Source organism: Panulirus ornatus, chromosome 18, assembly GCF_036320965.1.
Source record: "Panulirus ornatus isolate Po-2019 chromosome 18, ASM3632096v1, whole genome shotgun sequence".
NCBI classification, from domain to species: Eukaryota; Metazoa; Arthropoda; class Malacostraca; order Decapoda; family Palinuridae; genus Panulirus; species Panulirus ornatus.
The window spans coordinates 57,058,467-57,079,265 of record NC_092241.1 but is presented as its reverse complement, the minus strand read 5'-3'; the positions used below and the strand labels follow the sequence as shown (position 1 = coordinate 57,079,265).

Here is a 20,799-nt window from a genome sequence, read left to right as displayed (position 1 = left end):
ATCATCTGCTGAAGGGGTAATACATGTTAAAAATACCCTCCCAATCTCTTTACTGGTTCAAAAGGTATGGAGCAGAAACAGAAAATACCATAATACCAATCAAATCTCTTCATTTCTTTACAGAATATGAATCAGAAAAGAATACAACAGACAGAATAACACATGGATGCAGGTGTTACTACACAAGCAGGCCCCAAACAACCCTCCTCTTTCATGTGTTTGCATTTAATACCTTCATGAGTGAGTTTCCTACAAAGAGATTCCTCAGAATGACATTTTCACAGAAAAATCTAAGAAACATATCTGTTATAAAACCAATGAAATATGTTCTGTATATGAATTAAATGTGATAAAACAAGACTGAAAAATTACAACTACTCATCTTGTGAACATAAGAGTGTAATATATAACCCCTTCCCCCTTTCCAATAATACAACTTTGCCAGCTACTTGTAGCTAATTGTCAATACCGTCACTGCTGTGAATCTTATAAAAAGTGTCCAGTGCTCCTTGATAATCACTGTCAAATAATCCTGACCATTATCAGAAATATGAACATCAAGGTCATGCTGATCTACTTCAGACTTCACATTCCATAAAGACAGTAGCAATATTTGCTCAGTCACATCTTGAAGTTAAATGAAGTCAAAACTGAGCCTACAGTGAGTTGTTTGAAGTAGGACAACCCAATTTTTGGTAATTAATCCTTTGTGCAGTAAAGGTGAGCTTTCAACACTCTTGAAGCCCCATCTCTTGAAGTTTACCATCATACAGCATGCTAAACATCTGTATGCTGGAAGAATTTCCTGTTTCATCACTTAGTTTATTCAAAACCACCACCACCCTTATATCAAAACAGTAATTCATGTCCTTTCTTCAAGATTCTGGCCAAGCCTCTAGCTTTGGCCTCTGGTTCTTTTGATGATGCAACTCAAGAACCAATCAATGTCGATCGACATCATCCAATTGATTCAAAAACTTGAAGACTGTGATCAGATCACCCTAATTCTTAACTACTCCATGGTGAGAAGATTTACAGCCCTCAGCCTCTCAATGTAGCTGTACCATCTAAGTTGTCCTCTGCACTCTCTCAGTTAAAATGTAATTTAAGCAAGGCCAGTCTTGAGAAGGACTCATTCCAGTTTTGGCCTTATATGTTATGAATAGTTACTGAAAATTTCCTTATCAATGTACTTAAAAACAATTCTAATATTTACCAGCACACAAACTGCCTCTTTAACAATTCTGATTTGGAGCTTTGGTGAAAGGTTAGGCAAACTCTATTATGAAAATTATGAAAACCATTTCATTCCAGAACTTCATATGGGAGCCAAAAGCCTCTTACATCCTATAACATATTCTTACAGGCCCTAACCTGAATGGCAAATCTAAATAAACAACTGAAAATTTACTACAGATTTAATCCTGCAACATACCTATCAAAACCAAATACACCTTTCCCCACATATATGCAAAATTTTTTATTACAGTCATTCCTAAGCATCATAATTCCTTCATATTTTCCCACTTGTAATCATGGTGTTAACAGTCATAACAGATGATGCCTTGAAATAAATGGATAGGTGAATAAATTCTAGTGATTTACAGAGGAGAAATAAGGCTTTATATCAAGACTTACTTTATTTGGATTTGCAATAAGCATAATCTGTGTGATGGCTGGTGGAGGAAGGAAAGGGCTATATGCAGCTAAATCATTTGATGAGGGAGGTTGTAATCGCACCTTACATCCCTAAAAAAGAAAAAAAGTCAGTATTCGGCATCAAATTTGGCACACTAAATTATCTTATCCATGACTATGATACAACCCTTGAGATACTGGTTACCATAAAACTGATGTCACATGCAAAAGAACCAAAAACCTTATTACCTTGGTTCTTGGTGCTTCAGAGTAAACATAAGATGAACTACAATGTATTCCTGAATCAAAAGACGTGTATTTTGAAAAAATTAACCCATGGTTCAAATACTGTTACTACACAAGGTTTCATACTTCATCACTGAGTCATCACATGCACAAAATCAATCTCAATACAGGATAAGTCAACCTGTCAAGGACTATACCTTACCTTAAGTAAGATGGACATGAACTTTACAAGGTTATCTCTACCAACAAAGCACCACTGTTGCTCCTTTTATCACCCATGATGTTTACAATACCTGTATTTGAAGGTGGAGAGTCAAGCAGTTTCAGGCCAAGAATGTTTACATTTTCCTTATAGGGTATCCATGATACATTTTGATACCAGTCACAACAGGGAATGATCTTGGAGTTTACATTAGGGATCATGACTTTCATGATCTTCCATATGTATGTCAGGAAAAATAGTTCCTGTGATTTCAGTAATTCCATATTGTTTTGATTTTTGAAAGCCATTCCAGACAACAAATGATATCTACATTCACAAAGTAACTCGAACTTTGTCTTCCCTTGAAAAGCAATGCTAAAAGACTATTCTAATCTAATTATTACCTGGCTCAGGCTAGGATGACAAAGAGGATATATGTGTCATAAGTAAAGGGACAAGGACAACAGAGAGACTAAACTGGAGATCGTAGAATGGAGTGAAAAAGACTTTTAGCGATTGGGACCTGAACATATGGGAGGGTGAAAGGTGTGCATGGATAGAGTGAACTAGAATGATGTGGCATACTGGAGTCAATGTGCTGTCAATCAACCAAATCAGGATGTGTGGAGCATGTTGGGTAAACCATGGCAAGGTCTGTGGGACCTGGTTGTGGATAGGGAGTTGCAGTTTCAGTGCATGACTCATAACAGCTATAGAATGGATATGAAAGCATGTGGCCTTTCTTCGTCTGTTCCTGGCACTACCTTGCTAACGCAGAAAACGGCAATCAAGTATGGAAAAATAAACATGTATCTTTTTTTATACTTGATTGCCATTTTCTGCATTAGCAAGGTAGCACCGGGAGCTGATGAAGAAAGGCCACATCTGCTCATATCCATTCTGTAGCTGTCATTTTGTGTTATGCACCATAACCACAGCTCCCTATCTACATCCAGGCCCTACAGACCTTTCTGTATGTACATAAGTATTTTTGTATTTTTTCATCCATACTCACCATTTACTATGTTAGTGAGGCAGCATCAAGAACAGGTGACTGATAATTAGAGGGAAAAATCCTCACTTAGCCCACTTATCTTTTCATTCTTTTGGAAAAATAAAACAGGAGGGAAGAATCTGCATCCTCCACTCCCACCACTTTTAGTTGCCTTCTATGACACACAGGGAATACGTGGGCAGTATTCTTTCTCCCCATCCCTAGGGATAATAAATGTATTTTTATATATATTCTCTTTTAGATACTGAAATACAAAAAATGGAGGTTTCCAGCAGCAGAATCACCCCCCCCCCCCACTTAGTTGCCTTCTATGACACGCAGGAATACAGAGGTAGAATTCTTTCTCCCCTACCTAATATGTTGTGAGGTGGTTTGATCGAGTAAGTAAGGAAAGGGTAAGAGAGAGGTGTGGTAATAAAAAGAGTGTGGTTGAGAGAGCAGAAGAGGGTGTGTTGAAATGGTTTGGATATATGGAGAGAATGAGAGAGGAAAGATTGACAAAGAGAATACATGTGTCAGAGGTGGAGGGAACAAGGAGAAGCGGGAGACCAAACTGGAGGTAGATAGATGCAGAGAAATATTTTGAGCAATTGGGACCTGAACATGTAAAGGGGCGAAAAGCGTGCATGGAACAGAGTAAACTGGAACAATGTGGTATACGGACTGGGGTCAATGTGCTGTCAACGGAGTGAACCAGGGTATGTGAGACATCCGGGCTAAACCAAGGAAAGGTCTGTGGGGCTTGGATGAATTGGGAGCTATGGTTTCAGTGTGTTACACAAGACAGCTAGAGAATGAGTGTGAGTGAATGTGGCCTTTTTTCATCTGTTTTCTGGCACTACCTCGCTGATGCTGGGGATGGCGACAGGAATGGATGAAGGTGAGCAAGTATGAATATGTACATGTGTATATATATGTATGCTTATGTATATATAGATGTCGATATGCCTATGTGTGTATATGTATATATGAGTGTACAGGTGTTCCTTCGTCTGTTTCCAGGCGCTACCTCACTGACACAGGAAAAAGCGATCATGTATAATAAATCAAGGCATGTGAAGCGTCTGGGGTAAACCCTGGGGATAGGGGTGAAAGAATACTTCCCACGTATTCCTCGCGTGTCGTAGAAAGCGACTAGAGGGGACGGGAGCGGGGGGCCAGAAATCCTCCCCTCCTTGTATTAACTTTCTAAAATGGGAAACAGAAGAAGGAGTCACGCGGGGAGTGCTCATCCTCCTCGAAGGCTCAGAGTGGGGTGCCTAAATGTGTGTGGATGTAACCAAGATGTGAAAAAAGGAGAGATAGGTAGTATGTTTGAGGAAAGGAACCTGGATGTTTTGGCTCTGAGTGAAACAAAGCTCAAGGGTAAAGGGGAAGAGTGGTTTGGGAATGCTGGGGAGTAAAGTCAGGGGTTAGTGAGAGGACAAGAGCAAGGGAAGGGGTAGCAATACTCCTGAAACAGGAGTTGTGGGAGTATGTGATAGAGTGTAAGAAAGTAAATTCTCGATTAATATGGGTAAAACTGAAAGTTGATGGAGAGAGGTGGATGATTATTGGTGCTTATGCACCTGGGCATGAGAAGAAAGATCAAGAGAGGCAAGTGTTTTGGGAGCAGCTGAATGAGTGTGTTAGTGGTTTTGATGCACGAGACCGGGTTATAGTGATGGGTGATTTGAATGCAAAGGTGAGTAATGTGGCAGTTGAGGGAATAATTGGTATACATGGGGTGTTCAGTGTTGTAAATGGAAATGGTGAAGAGCTTGTAGATTTATGTGCTGAAAAAGGACTGATGATTGGGAATACCTGGTTTAAAAAGCGAGATATATATAAGTATACTTATGTAAGTAGGAGAGATGGCCAGAGAGCGTTATTGGATTACGTGTTGATTGACAGGCGTGCGAAAGAGAGACTTTTGGATGTTAATGTGCTGAGAGGTGCAACTGGAGGGATGTCTGATCATTATCTTGTGGAGGCTAAGGTGAAGATTTGTATGGGTTTTCAGAAAAGAAGAGTGAATGTTGGGGTGAAGAAGGTGGTGAGAGTAAGTGAGCTTGAGAAGGAGACCTGTGTGAGGAAGTACCAGGAGAGACTGAGTACAGAATGGAAAAAGGTGAGAACAATGGAAGTAAGGGGAGTGGGGGAGGAATGGGATGTATTTAGGGAATCAGTGATGGATTGCGCAAAAGATGCTTGTGGCATGAGAAGAGTGGGAGGTGGGTTGATTAGAAAGGGTAGTGAGTGGTGGGATGAAGAAGTAAGAGTGTTGGTGAAAGAGAAGAGAGAGGCATTTGGACGATTTTTGCAGGGAAAAAATGCAATTGAGTGGGAGATGTATAAAAGAAAGAGACAGGAGGTCAAGAGAAAGGTGCAAGAGGTGAAAAAAAGGGCAAATGAGAGATGGGGTGAGAGAGTATCATTAAATTTTAGGGAGAATAAAAAGATGTTCTGGAAGGAGGTAAATAAAGTGCGTAAGACAAGGGAGCAAATGGGAACTTCAGTGAAGGGCGCAAATGGGGAGGTGATAACAAGTAGTGGTGATGTGAGAAGGAGATGGAGTGAGTATTTCGAAGGTTTGTTGAATGTGTTTGATGATAGAGTGGCAGATATAGGGTGTTTTGGTCGAGGTGGTGTGCAAAGTGAGAGGGTTAGGGAAAATGATTTGGTAAACAGAGAAGAGGTAGTGAAAGCTTTGCGGAAGATGAAAGCCGGCAAGGCAGCAGGTTTGGATGGTATTGCAGTGGAATTTATTAAAAAAGGGGGTGACTGTATTGTTGACTGGTTGGTAAGGTTATTTAATGTATGTATGACTCATGGTGAGGTGCCTGAGGATTGGCGGAATGCGTGCATAGTGCCATTGTACAAAGGCAAAGGGGATAAGAGTGAGTGCTCAAATTACAGAGGTATAAGTTTGTTGAGTATCCCTGGTAAATTATATGGGAGGGTATTAATTGAGAGGGTGAAGGCATGTACAGAGCATCAGATTGGGGAAGAGCAGTGTGGTTTCAGAAGTGGTAGAGGATGTGTGGATCAGGTGTTTGCTTTGAAGAATGTATGTGAGAAATACTTAGAAAAGCAAATGGATATGTATGTAGCATTTATGGATCTGGAGAAGGCATATGATAGAGTTGATAGAGATGCTCTGTGGAAGGTATTAAGAATATATGGTGTGGGAGGAAAGTTGTTAGAAGCAGTGAAAAGTTTTTATCGAGGATGTAAGGCATGTGTACGTGTAGGAAGAGAGGAAAGTGATTGGTTCTCAGTGAATGTAGGTTTGTGGCAGGGGTGTGTGATGTCTCCATGGTTGTTTAATTTGTTTATGGATGGGGTTGTTAGGGAGGTAAATGCAAGAGTTTTGGAAAGAGGGGCAAGTATGAAGTCTGTTGGGGATGAGAGAGCTTGGGAAGTGAGTCAGTTGTTGTTCGCTGATGATACAGCGCTGGTGGCTGATTCATGTGAGAAACTGCAGAAGCTGGTGACTGAGTTTGGTAAAGTGTGTCAAAGAAGAAAGTTAAGAGTAAATGTGAATAAGAGCAAGGTTATTAGGTACAGTAGGGTTGAGGATCAAGTCAATTGGGAGGTAAGTTTGAACGGAGAAAAACTGGAGGAAGTAAAGTGTTTTAGATATCTGGGAGTGGATCTGGCAGCGGATGGAACCATGGAAGCGGAAGTGAATCATAGGATGGGGGAGGGGGCGAAAATCCTGAGAGCCTTGAAGAATGTGTGGAAGTCGAGAACATTATCTCGGAAAGCAAAAATGGGTATGTTTGAAGGAATAGTGGTTCCAACAATGTTGTATGGTTGCGAGGCGTGGGCTATGGATAGAGTAGTGCGCAGGAGGGTGGATGTTCTGGAAATGAGATGTTTGAGGACAATATGTGGTGTGAGGTGGTTTGATCGAGTAAGTAATGTAAGGGTAAGAGAGATGTGTGGAAATAAAAAGAGCATGGTTGAGAGAGCAGAAGAGGGTGTTTTGAAATGGTTTGGTCACATGGAGAGAATGAGTGAGGAAAGATTGACCAAGAGGATATATGTGTTGGAGGTGGGGGGAACAAGAAGTGGGAGACCAAATTGGAGGTGGAAAGATGGAGTGAAAAAGATTTTGAGTGACCGGGGCCTGAACATATAGGAGGGTGAAAGGCGGGCAAGGAATAGAGTGAATTGGATTGAAGTGGTATACCAGGGTCAATGTGTTGTCAATGGATTGAATTAGGGCATGTGAAGCATCTGGGGTAAACCATGGAAAGTTCTGTGGGGCCTGGATGTGGAAAGGGAGGTGTGGTTTCGGGCATTATTACATGACAGCGAGAGATTGAGTGTGAACGAATGGGGCCTCTGTTGTCTTTTCCTAGCACTACCTCGCACACAGTGTCAGATAAGAAAATGAGAAATGATAAGGGTTCAAGTACACTAGTTCAGTATCTAGAGCCTTCAATTATGAAAGCACCAGAATCTCCTGATTTACATCAACATGTTATCATCCATCTTCCCACGTCACATATTACTGCCACTTCGTATCTCTTGAAGGGTGAAAAACCTTTTCTCTACAAGGCAGTATCGCACAGGGATTATTTGGTCAAGCTCATTCCTACCTTCATGGAATTGGTGAGGAAGCTCTCTTTGGCTCAATCTTTTCATCAGTTCTCAAATCACCAGAGCATTTGATTGACTATAGGGGTCCACTCTCGGCTAATTAGCAACTGCCATTAGGCCTACATCCCCAAACCACCAGCTCCCAGTAATCTACAGCCTCACAATTCATAGATCGTGGTACCAATCCATAGTGGCCATCAGAAAACATAGAGAATAAAAATAAAGGAAAAAAGTAAATGTAAGAAAAACAGGAAAACTAGTCAATGGACACTAACTCAGAAAGAAAACATTTTCTAAACTTCAAAACCAATATTTCTCTCCCCTGCAGTACATCCCACTAGCATAAAAGCATACCCATATGAAGGAGGAGGGACATGGAAAAAGTTTACAATTCAGATCAAAAACAAAAACTTGTATACCCTCACCAGCAATCAGAAGTACACCGGAAACTAACTAGGGGAATAGGACTCTCCAAAGCTGTATGTTACATCCACCACACCTTAACATGAGTACCCTTGAGGGAGCTAGAAGAAAACTACCAAAGGCCTCTTTTATCGAATTTCTTCAGCAAAAGGTTTCTGAGACAGACTAAAGTAGAGGCCACCTTCCTAACATCAAGTTCTCTAGTAGAAGGCTAAGGATTGAGGAGGATCCCATGGTCTACTTGGACCAGACATGAGTTCTTGTTGCCTAAGAAAGGGCCTTGACAGTTCTTCAGAAGGAAAAGAAGAGGGATATCCTGCTTGAGGAAGGTTATAGTGATGAGGGAGAGATCAGCATGTGGACAATTTAATCAGACTGCATTTCTTGGCAGATGTGAGAAAGACTGCTCAAGAGCATCCTTGACAGGTGATGTACCTGATGGTCTAAACCTAAAGATCAGCATTAAATGATAATGTGATTCAAATGGTGGGCTTTTATAGGATCTGCCCTTTCTCTTAGAGGCCAAACTGAGGCTGTTTGCTCAAAAAATGCATAAGCAGCAGTATGTGCCAAAATCCATTCCCAACATACTGAGCAACTCTCCAGGGCAAAGGAGTATATGGAGGATGTGCAAGCCTAATAGTTAGCAACAACTATATACCTGGCCCAGAGGAACTGCAAGATCCTCTGGTAAGGATGACATCATAGATATCTTGTCTCATGTGATGTCCATTACAGTTGACTGTAAACCATCTAATGATGTATATCACATTTTAAGGGTTAACATCTCGATCAGAACTTTCACCTAACAAGTTCACCTGAACACAATCTGCAGTAAATCTGGTATCCTTAACTAAAATTCATCAAGCCCCAAATGAGTCACACTCAGCATCTGTCCATCCTTTCATAATCTACCTCTTTATCTATTCTGTCCTCATACTTCAAACAATACCATTGCAAACCCTCTTCACCAACTTATCTTACCATACAAAGTACATATCATGGGACCAAATCACTGAAACAGGTATTGATACATGTGCCCTTCTAATGACTTCTTCACACAATAGTTTTTCTAGAATCTTAATTCTTATATCTCTTCCCCTAAATCTGATTAAACTTTGCAGATTATCCATCTGTACTGCTCCTATTTTTTTACTATCAGTCCTAACAACTTAAGTATCTAATCCATATACCAAACTTGGGACAAGCACTCCATTATATATTTTTCATGTCAAGTCTCAGTAGGATAATGACACAACATACTATGTGAGAAGAGCAAATAATCATTAATTATATGAAATGAATTACCTTAGGAACAACAGCTTGAAGAACATAATTGGATATTGGTTGTGAATTGTGAGATACCGTAGATACAACCACCACAGAAACATCATCCCGAGGCTGATTCTCCGTAAAGTGAAGTGTAACAGTTACATCATTGCTGTCCAAAACGGTCACTGATCCCTGTCTCCCTGAGGAAGAAAAAGTATATTGCTATGAAGAATATAAGAATGAAGTGAAGGAAAAACAGTACCAATATCTTAGCGCACATGTTATTTTTGGTAATTTCTTTTGTCTCAAGCCTTTGATGAGGAATTTGCTATAAATTTTCTGTGCAAAGCAGAAGTAAATTTTCAAACACAAAAAACTGTCTTTTTATATATGTTTCTATGATTGCGTAAAATTCAAATTTCTAAATAAAATGATATACCAGCCTGAGAATGGGATGCAACAATTGTCCACTAGTTCCTAACCTTGGTCAAGTATCAAGAGAAAATGTGTAAGCCTGTTGTGCATCACTTTTGTACACCTACTATTTTTCATTTCACAAACATTCAATACTCTCTCTGCCCCTACACACATACTTTTACACTGACTTACCATAGTTCAATGGTACAATAATGTGTTTATACCTCTACACCTACAAAGATAATTCAAGTGGAAATTTGAAGATGAAACAAGCAAGCTTAGACCCTGCCCACTGGTCTGAGATAAACGTATGCTTGGTCAACGAATAAACAAACTCAAAGGTAGTGGTCTTTGTGGGACAAAGACTTTCAGTTTTGTACTGAATCATGGAAAATATCTAGACTTTCAGTTTTGTACTAAATCATGGAAAATATCTAGACTTTCAGTTTTGTACTAAATCATGGAAAATATCTAGTTACGCTTCCCTTTACCGAAAATACCCGATTCATACAAACCGAATAAATGACACAATCTTCTTCAAATATAATCATTGATTACATTCCTTCATGACACCCATACAATATTTCAACTGGAGATAAATATTCAGCATGAAAAATATACCTTATACTGAAGTTTTCATGCAAATCTATTTCCCCTCCAAAAATACCAAAAATTTTTCCGAAAAACTTTTCTTTCAGACATATAATATAATAAAACCCTTCTATATTTCATATTTGCATGGAAAATATCTAGTTATACTTATATAATTCCTTGACCAAAAACACCTGATTATTATGAACCGAATAAATGACACAATCTTCTTCGAATATAATCATTAATTATAGTCCTTAATGACACCTATCAATGACATCAAAGCAATATTTCAACCCTAGATTAATATTCAGCATGTAAAATTGACCTTGTGTTGAAGTTTTCAAGCAAATCTATTTCCCTTTAAAAAAAAAAAAAATTACAGGGTATTTTTTAGCCCAAAAGACTTTTTCTTTCAGAACTGTAAAATAAAATTAGGAAACCTTTCTATATTTGATATATATATGAAAAATATCATTAATTACAGTACTTAATGACATCTACACTATATTTCAACCCCAAATTCATATTCAGTATGAAAAATATACCATATTTTGACATTTTGATGCATATCTATTTCCCTTCTAAAATTACTAAAAATTGCAGGTAATAGCTCAGGGTATTTTTTTCTCAAAAAAATTTTCTTTCAGAATTGGAATATAACACGATGAAACACTTCTATATTTCATATATGTATAGAAAATATCTAGTTATGCTTCCCTTCACCGAAAATACCCGATTAATATGAACCGAAGAATTGACACAATCTTCTTTAAATATAATCATTAATTACAGTACTTAATGAAACCCAAACTATATTTCAACCCCACATTCATATTTAGCATGAAAAATACACCTTATATTGACATTTTCAAGAAAATCTATTTCCCTTCCAAAAATACTAAAAATTGCAGGTAATATAGTTCAAGGTATTTTTTTGCCCAAAAAACTTTTTCTTTCAGAATTGTAATATAACATGATGAAACCCTTCTACATTTCATATGTATAGAAAATATCTAGTTATGCTTCCCTTGACGGAAAATACCCCTTTAATACGAACCGAAGAAATGACACAATCTTTAATTATAATCATTAATTACAGCCCTTAATGACACCCATACTATATTTCAACCCCAGATTTATATTCAGTATGAAAAATACACATTATAATGACATTTTCAAGGAAATCTATTTCCCTTCAAAAAATACTAAAAATTGCAGGTATTAGTTCAGGGTATTTTTTTTATTTTTTTGCCGAAAAAACTTTCTCTTTCAGAATTTTAATATAACATGATGAAACCCTTCTACATTTGATATATGTATAGAAAAATCTAGTTATGCTTCCCTTGACCGAAAATACCCCTTTAATACGAACCGAATAAATGACACAATCTTTAAATATAATCATTAATTTCAGTCCTTAATGACACCCAAACTATATTTCAACCCCAGATTTATATTCAGTATGAAAAATATACCTACTATTGACATTTTGAAGCAAATCTATTTCCCTTTTAAAAATACTAAAATTTGCAGGTATTTTTTTTGCCCAAAAAAATTTTCTTTCAGAATTGAAATATAACATGATGAAACACTACTATATTTCATATATATATAGAAAATATCTAGTTATGCTCCCCATCCCCGAAAATGCCCGATAAATACGAACTGAAGAAATGACACAATCTTTAAAGATAATCATTAATTACAGTACTAATGGCACCCAAACTATTATTTCAACTCCAGATTCATATTTAGCATGAAAAATAAACCTTATATTGACATTTTCAAGCAAATCTATTTCCCTTCTCAAAATACTAAAATAAATTTTTTCCCAAAAAACGTTTTCCTTTAGAATTGTAATATAACATGAAACCCTTCTACATTTGATATAAGTATAGAAAATATCTAGTTAAGCTTCCCTAGATCGAAAATACCCATTTAATACGAACCGAAGAAATGACACAATCTTTAAATATAATCATTAATTACAGTCCTTAATGACACCCAAATTATATTTCAACCCCAGATTCATATTCAGTACGAAAAATATATACTGACATTTTGAAGCAAATCTATTTCCCTTCTAAAAATACTAAAAATTGCAGGTAATTGTTCTGGGTATTTTTTTGCTCAAAAAAATTTTCTTTCAAAATTGAAATATAAAATGATGAAACACTTCTATATTTGATATATGTATAGAAAATATCTAGTTATGCGTCTCTTCACCGAAAATACCCGATAAGAACGAACCAAAGAAATGACACAATCATCTTTAAATATAATCATTAATTACAGTACTTAATGGCACCCAAACTATGTTTCAACCCCAGATTCATATTTAGCATGGAAAATAAACCTTATATTGACATTTTCAAGCAAATGTATTTCCCTTTTAAAAATACTAAAAATTACAGGGTATTTTTTTGCCTAAAAAACTTTTTCTTTCAGAATTGTAATATAACATGATGAAACCCTTCTACATTTGATATATATATTTATTTGCTTTGTCGCTGTCTCCCGCGTTTGCGAGGTAGCGCAAGGAAACAGACGAAAGAATGGCCAAACTCACCCCCATACACATGTATATACATACACGTCCACACACGCAAATATACATACCTCAATGTACACATATATATACATATCTCAATGTACACATATATATACACACACAGACACATACATATATACCCATGCACACAATTCACACTGTCTGCCTTTATTCATTCCCATCGCCACCTCGCCACACATGGAATAACATCCCCCTCCCCACTCATGTGTGCGAGGTAGTGCTAGGAAAAGACAACAAAGGCCCCATTCGTTCACACTCAGTCTCTAGCTGTCATGCAATAATGCCCGAAACCACAGCTCCCTTTCCACATCCAGGCCTACACATTTTCCATGGTTTACCCCAGACGCTTCACATGCCCTGATTCAATCCACTGACAGCATGTCAACCCGGTATACCACATCGATCCAATTCACTCTATTCCTTGCCCGCCTTTCACCCTCCTGTATGTTCAGGACCCGATCACTCAAAATCTTTTTCACTCCATCTTTCCACCTCCAATTTGGTCTCCCACTTCTGCTCGTTCCCTCCACCTCCGACACATATATCCTCTTGGTCAATCTTTCCTCACTCATTCTCTCCATGTGCCCAAACCATTTCAAAACACCCTCTTCTGCTCTCTCAACCACGCTCTTTTTATTTCCACACATCTCTCTTATCCTTACATTACTTACTCGATCAAACCACCTCACACCACACACTGTCCTCAAACATCTCACTTCCAGCACATCCACCCTCCTGTGCACAACTCTATCCATAGCCCACGCCTCACAACCATACAACATTGTTGGAACCACTATTCCTTCAAACATACCCATTTTTGCTTTCCGAGATAATGTTCTCGACTTCCACACATTCTTCAAGGCTCCCAGGATTTTCACCCCCTCCCCCACCCTATGATTCACTTCCGCTTCCATGGTTCCATCCGCTGCCAGATCCACTCCCAGATATCTAAAACACTACTTCCTCCAGTTTTTCTCCATTCAAACTTACCCCCCAATTGACTTGACCCTCAACCCTACTGTACCTAATAACCTTGCTCTCATTCACATTTACTCTTAACTTTCTTCTTTCACGCACTTTACCAAACTCAGTCACCAGCTTCTGCAGTTTCTCACATGAATCAGCCACCAGCGCTGTATCATCAGCGAACAACAACTGACTCACTTCCCAAGCTCTCTCATCCACAACAGACTTCATACTTGCCCCTCTTTCCAAAACTCTTGCATTCACCTCCCTAACAACCCCATCCATAAACAAATTAAACAACCATGGAGACATCACACACCCCTGCCACAAACCTACATTCACTGAGAACCAATCACTTTCCTCTCTTCCTACACGTACACATGCCTTACATCTTCGATAAAAACTTTTCACTGCTTCTAACAACTTTCCACCCACACCATATATTCTTAATACCTTCCACAGAGCATCTCTATCAACTCTATCATATGCCTTCTCCAGATCCATAAATGCTATATACAAATCCATTTGCTTTTCTAAGTATTTCTCACATACATTCTTCAAAGCAAACACCTGATCTACACATCCTCTACCACTTCTGAAACCACACTGCTCTTCCCCAATCTGATGCTCTGTACATGCCTTCACCCTCTCAATCAATACCCTCCCATATAATTTACCAGGAATACTCAACAAACTTATACCTCTGTAATTTGAGCACTCACCCTTATCCCGTTTGCCTTTGTACAATGGCACTATGCACGCATTCCGCCAATCCTCAGGCACCTCACCATGAGTCATACATACATTAAATAACCTTACCAACCAGTCAACAATACAGTCACAGGGGAGTGGGGGAGGAATGGGATGTATTTAGGGAATCAGTGATGGATTGCGCAAAAGATGCTTGTGGCATGAGAAGAGTGGGAGGTGGGTTGGTTAGAAAGGGTAGTGAGTGGTGGGATGAAGAAGTAAGAGTATTAGTGAAAGAGAAGAGAGAGGCATTTGGATGATTTTTGCAGGGAAAAAATGCAATTGAGTGGGAGATGTATAAAAGAAAGAGACAGGAGGTCAAGAGAAAGGTGCAAGAGGTGAGAAAAAGGGCAAATGAGAGTTGGGGTGAGAGAGTATCATTAAATTTTAGGGAGAATAAAAAGATGTTCTGGAAGGAGGTAAATAAAGTGCGTAAGACAAGGGAGCAAATGGGAACTTCAGTGAAGGGCGCAAATGGGGAGGTGATAACAAGTAGTGGTGATGTGAGAAGGAGATGGAGTGAGTATTTTGAAGGTTTGTTGAATGTGTTTGATGATAGAGTGGCAGATATAGGGTGTTTTGGTCGAGGTGGTGTGCAAAGTGAGAGGGTTAGGGAAAATGATTTGGTAAAAAGAGAAGAGGTAGTGAAAGCTTTGCGGAAGATGAAAGCCGGCAAGGCAGCAGGTTTGGATGGTATTGCAGTGGAATTTATTAATATATATATATATATATATATATATATATATATATATATATATATATATATATATATATCCCTGGGGATAGGGGAGAAAGAATACTTCCCACGTATTCCCTGCGTGTCGTAGAAGGCGACTAAAAGGGGAGGGAGCGGGTGGCTGGAAATCCTCCCCTTTCTTGTTTTTTTTTTTAATTTTCTAAAAGAAGGAACAGAGAAGGGGGTCAGGTGAGGCTATTCCCTCTAAGGCCCAGTTCTCTGTTCTTAACGCTACCTCGCTAACGCGGGAAATGGCAAAAAGTATAAAAAAAAAAAAAAAAAAAATATATATATATATTTTTTTTTTGCTTTGTCGCTGTCTCCCGCGTTTGCGAGGTAGCGCAAGGAAACAGACGAAAGAAATGGCCCAACCCATCCCCATACACATGTATATACATACGTCCAAACACGCAAATATACATACCTACACAGCTTTCCATGGCTCACCTCAGACGCTTCACATGCCCCGATTCAATCCACTGACAGCACGTCAACCCCGGTATACCACATCGATCCAATTCACTCTATTCCTTGCCCGCCTTTCACCCTCCTGTATGTTCAAGCCCCGATCACACAAAATCTTTTTCACTCCATCTTTCCACCTCCAATTTGGTCTCCCACTTCTCCTCGTTCCCTCCACCTCCAACACATATATCCTCTTGGTCAATCTTTCCTCACTCATTCTCTCCATGTGCCCAGCCCATTTCAAAACACCCTCTTCTGTTCTCTCAACCACACTCTTTTTATTTCCACACATCTCTCTCACACTTACATTGCTTAATCGATCAAACCACCTCACACCACATATTGTCCTCAAACATGTCATTTCCAGCACATCCACCCTCCTGCGCACAAGTCTATCCATAGCCCATTCCTCGCAACCATACAACATTGTTGGAACCACTATTCCTTCAAACATACCCATTTTTGCTTTCCGAGATAATGTTCTCGACTTCCAAACATTCTTCAAGGCTCCCAATTGACTTGACCCTCAACCCTACTGTACCTAATAACCTTGCTCTTATTCACATTTACTCTTAACTTTCTTCTTTCACATACTTTTCCAAACTCAGTCACCAGCTTCTGCAGTTTCTCACATGAATCAGCCACCAGCGCTGTATCATCAGCGAACAACAACTGACTCACTTCCCAAGCTCTCTCATTCCCAACAGACTTCATACTTGCCCCTCTTTCCAAAACTCTTGCATTCACCTCCCTAACAACCCCATCCATAAACAAATTAAACAACCATGGAGACATCACACACCCCTGCCGCAAACCTACATTCACTGAGAACCAATCACTTTCCTCTCTTCCTACACGTACACATGCCTTACATCCTCGATAAAAACTTTTCACTGCTTCTAACAACTTGCCTCCCACACCATATATTCTTAATACCTTCCACAGAGCATCTCTATCAACTCTATCATATGCCTTCTCCAGATCCATAAATGCTACATACAAATCCATTTCCTTTTCTAAGTATTTCTCACATACATTCTTCAAAGCAAACACCTGATCCACACATCCTCTACCACTTCTGAAACCACACTGCTCTTCCCCAATCTGATGCTCTGTACATGCCTTCACCCTTCTCAATCTACCCTCCCATACTTAACAAACTTATACCTCTGTTTTTTAATATTATATTATATATTACCTTATATATATATATATATATATAAAATATATATATATATATATATATATATTTTTTTTTTTTTTTATACTTTGTCGCTGTCTCCCGCGTTTGCGAGATAGCGCAAGGAAACAGACGAAAGAAAAGGCCCAACCCCCCCATACACATGTATATACATACGTCCACACACGCAAATATACATACCTACACAGCTTTCCATGGTCTACCCCAGACGCTTCACATGCCTTGATTCAATCCACTGACAGCACGTCAACCCCGGTATACCACATCGATCCAATTCACTCTATTCCTTGCCCGCCTTTCACCCTCCTGTATGTTCAAGCCCCGATCACACAAAATCTTTTTCACTCCATCTTTCCACCTCCAATTTGGTCTCCCACTTCTCCTCGTTCCCTCCACCTCCAACACATATATCCTCTTGGTCAATCTTTCCTCACTCATTCTCTCCATGTGCCCAGCCCATTTCAAAACACCCTCTTCTGTTCTCTCAACCACACTCTTTTTATTTCCACACATCTCTCTCACACTTACACTGCTTAATCGATCAAACCACCTCACACCACATATTGTCCTCAAACATCTCATTTCCAGCACATCCACCCTCCTGCGCACAAGTCTATCCATAGCCCATTCCTCGCAACCATACAACATTGTTGGAACCACTATTCCTTCAAACATACCCATTTTTGCTTTCCGAGATAATGTTCTCGTCTTCCAAACATTCTTCAAGGCTCCCAATTGACTTGACCCTCAACCCTACTGTACCTAATAACCTTGCTCTTATTCACATTTACTCTTAACTTTCTTCTTTCACATACTTTTCCAAACTCAGTCACCAGCTTCTGCAGTTTCTCACATGAATCAGCCACCAGCGCTGTATCATCAGCGAACAACAACTGACTCACTTCCCAAGCTCTCTCATTCCCAACAGACTTCATACTTGCCCCTCTTTCCAAAACTCTTGCATTCACCTCCCTAACAACCCCATCCATAAACAAATTAAACAACCATGGAGACATCACACACCCCTGCCGCAAACCTACATTCACTGAGAACCAATCACTTTCCTCTCTTCCTACACGTACACATGCCTTACATCCTCGATAAAAACTTTTCACTGCTTCTAACAACTTGCCTCCCACACCATATATTCTTAATACCTTCCACAGAGCATCTCTATCAACTCTATCATATGCCTTCTCCAGATCCATAAATGCTACATACAAATCCATTTCCTTTTCTAAGTATTTCTCACATACATTCTTCAAAGCAAACACCTGATCCACACATCCTCTACCACTTCTGAAACCACACTGCTCTTCCCCAATCTGATGCTCTGTACATGCCTTCACCCTCTCAATCAATACCCTCCCATACTTAACAAACTTATACCTCTGTATATATATATATATATATATATATATATATATATGTGTATGGGGGGGGGTTTGGGCCATTTCTTTCGTCTGTTTCCTTGCGCTACCTCGCAGACGCGGGAGACAGCGACAAGGTATAAAAAAAAAAAAAAAATATATATATATATATATATATATATATATATATATATATATATATATATATATTTTTTTTTTATACTTTGTCGCTGTCTCCCGCGTTTGCGAGATAGCGCAAGGAAACAGACGAAAGAAAAGGCCCAACCCCCCCATACACATGTATATACATACGTCCACACACGCAAATATACATACCTACACAGCTTTCCATGGTCTACCCCAGACGCTTCACATGCCTTGATTCAATCCACTGACAGCACGTCAACCCCGGTATACCACATCGCTCCAATTCACTCTATTCCTTGCCCTCCTTTCACCCTCCTGCATGTTCAGGCCCCGATCACACAAAATCTTTTTCACTCCATCTTTCCACCTCCAATTTGGTCTCCCTCTTCTCCTTGCTCCCTCCACCTCCGACACACATATCCTCTTGGTCAATCTTTCCTCACTCATCCTCTCCATGTGCCCAAACCACTTCAAAACACCCTCTTCTGCTCTCTCAACCACGCTCTTTTTATTTCCACACATCTCTCTTACCCTTACGTTACTCACTCGATCAAACCACCTCACACCACACATTGTCCTCAAACATCTCATTTCCAGCACATCCATCCTCCTGCGCACAACTCTATCCATAGCCCACGCCTCGCAACCATACAACATTGGTGGAACCACTATTCCTTCAAACATACCCATTTTTGCTTTCCGAGATAATGTTCTCGACTTCCACACATTCTTCAAGGCCCCCAGAATTTTCGCCCCCTCCCCCACCCTATGATCCACTTCCGCTTCCATGGTTCCATCCGCTGCCAGATCCACTCCCAGATATCTAAAACACTTCACTTCCTCCAGTTTTTCTCCATTCAAACTCACCTCCCAATTGACTTGACCCTCAACCCTACTGTACCTAATAACCTTGCTCTTATTCACATTTACTCTTAACTTTCTTCTTCCACACACTTTACCAAACTCAGTCACCAGCTTCTGCTGTTTCTCACATGAATCAGCCACCAGCGCTGTATCATCAGCGAACAACAACTGACTCACTTCCCAAGCTCTCTCATCCCCAACAGACTTCATACTTGCCCCTCTTTCCAAAACTCTTGCATTTACCTCCCTAACAACCCCATCCATAAACAAATTAAACAACCATGGAGACATCACACATCATACTATTCGCTATTTCCCGCGATAGCGAGGTAGCGTTAAGAACAGAGGACTGGGCCTTTGAGGGAATATCCTCACCTGGACCTCTTCTCTGCTCCTTCTTTTGGAAAAAAAAAAAAAAGAAAGAAAGATCATGAGGCAAGTGTTTTGGGAGCAGCTGAATGAGTGTGTTAGTGGTTTTGATGCACGAGACCGGGTTATAGTGAAGGGTGATTTGAATGCAAAGGTGAGTAATGTGGCAGTTGAGTGAATAATTTGTATACATGGGGTGTTGAGTGTTGTAAATGGAAATGGTGAAGAGCTTGTAGATTTATGTGCTGAAAAAGGACTGGTGATTGGGAATATCTGGTTTAAAAAGCGAGATATACATAAGTATACGTATGTAAGTAGGAGAGATGGCCAGAGAGCGTTATTGGATTACGTGTTAATTGACAGGCGCGCGAAAGAGAGACTTTTGGATGTTAATGTGCTGAAAGGTGCAACTGGAGGGATGTCTGATCATTATCTTGTGGAGGCTAAGGTGAAGATTTGTATGGGTTTTCAGAAAAGAAGAGGAAATGTTGGGGTGAAGAGGGTTGTGAGAGGAAGTGAGCTTGGGAAGGAGACTTGTGTGAGGAAGTACCAGGAGAGACAGTACAGAATGGAAAAAGGTGAGAACAATGGAAGTAAGGGGAGTGGGGGAGGAATGGGATGTATTTAGGGAATCAGTGATGGATTGCGCAAAAGATGCTTGTGGCATGAGAAGCGTGGGAGGTGGGTTGATTAGAAAGGGTAGTGAGTGGTGGGATGAAGAAGTAAGATTATTAGTGAAAGAGAAGAGAGAGGCATTTGGACGTTTTTTGCAGGGAAAAAATGCAATTGAGTGGGAGATGTATAAAAGAAAGAGACAGGAGGTCAAGAGAAAGGTGCAAGAGGTGAAAAAGAGGGCAAATGAGAGTTGGGGTGAGGAGTATCATTAAATTTTAGGGAGAATAAAAGATGTTCTGGAAGGAGGTAAATAAAGTGCGTAAGACAAGGGAGCAAATGGGAACTTC

General features: G+C 39.6%; 1 protein-coding gene across 1 annotated transcript in view; it reads right to left on the bottom strand.

The window, feature by feature from the left end:
* Gga (ADP-ribosylation factor-binding protein Gga) overlaps nucleotides 1–20,799 on the bottom strand; it is a 113,533-nt gene that overhangs the window by 3,452 nt on the left and 89,282 nt on the right. Inside the window, exons 8-9 of the mRNA XM_071672767.1 lie at nucleotides 9,423–9,586; nucleotides 1,639–1,749 (exon numbers count right to left, since the gene is read on the bottom strand). Of these exons, the coding sequence (XP_071528868.1) occupies nucleotides 1,639–1,749; nucleotides 9,423–9,586 (275 nt within the window). The remainder of the gene's footprint in view (nucleotides 1–1,638; nucleotides 1,750–9,422; nucleotides 9,587–20,799) is intronic.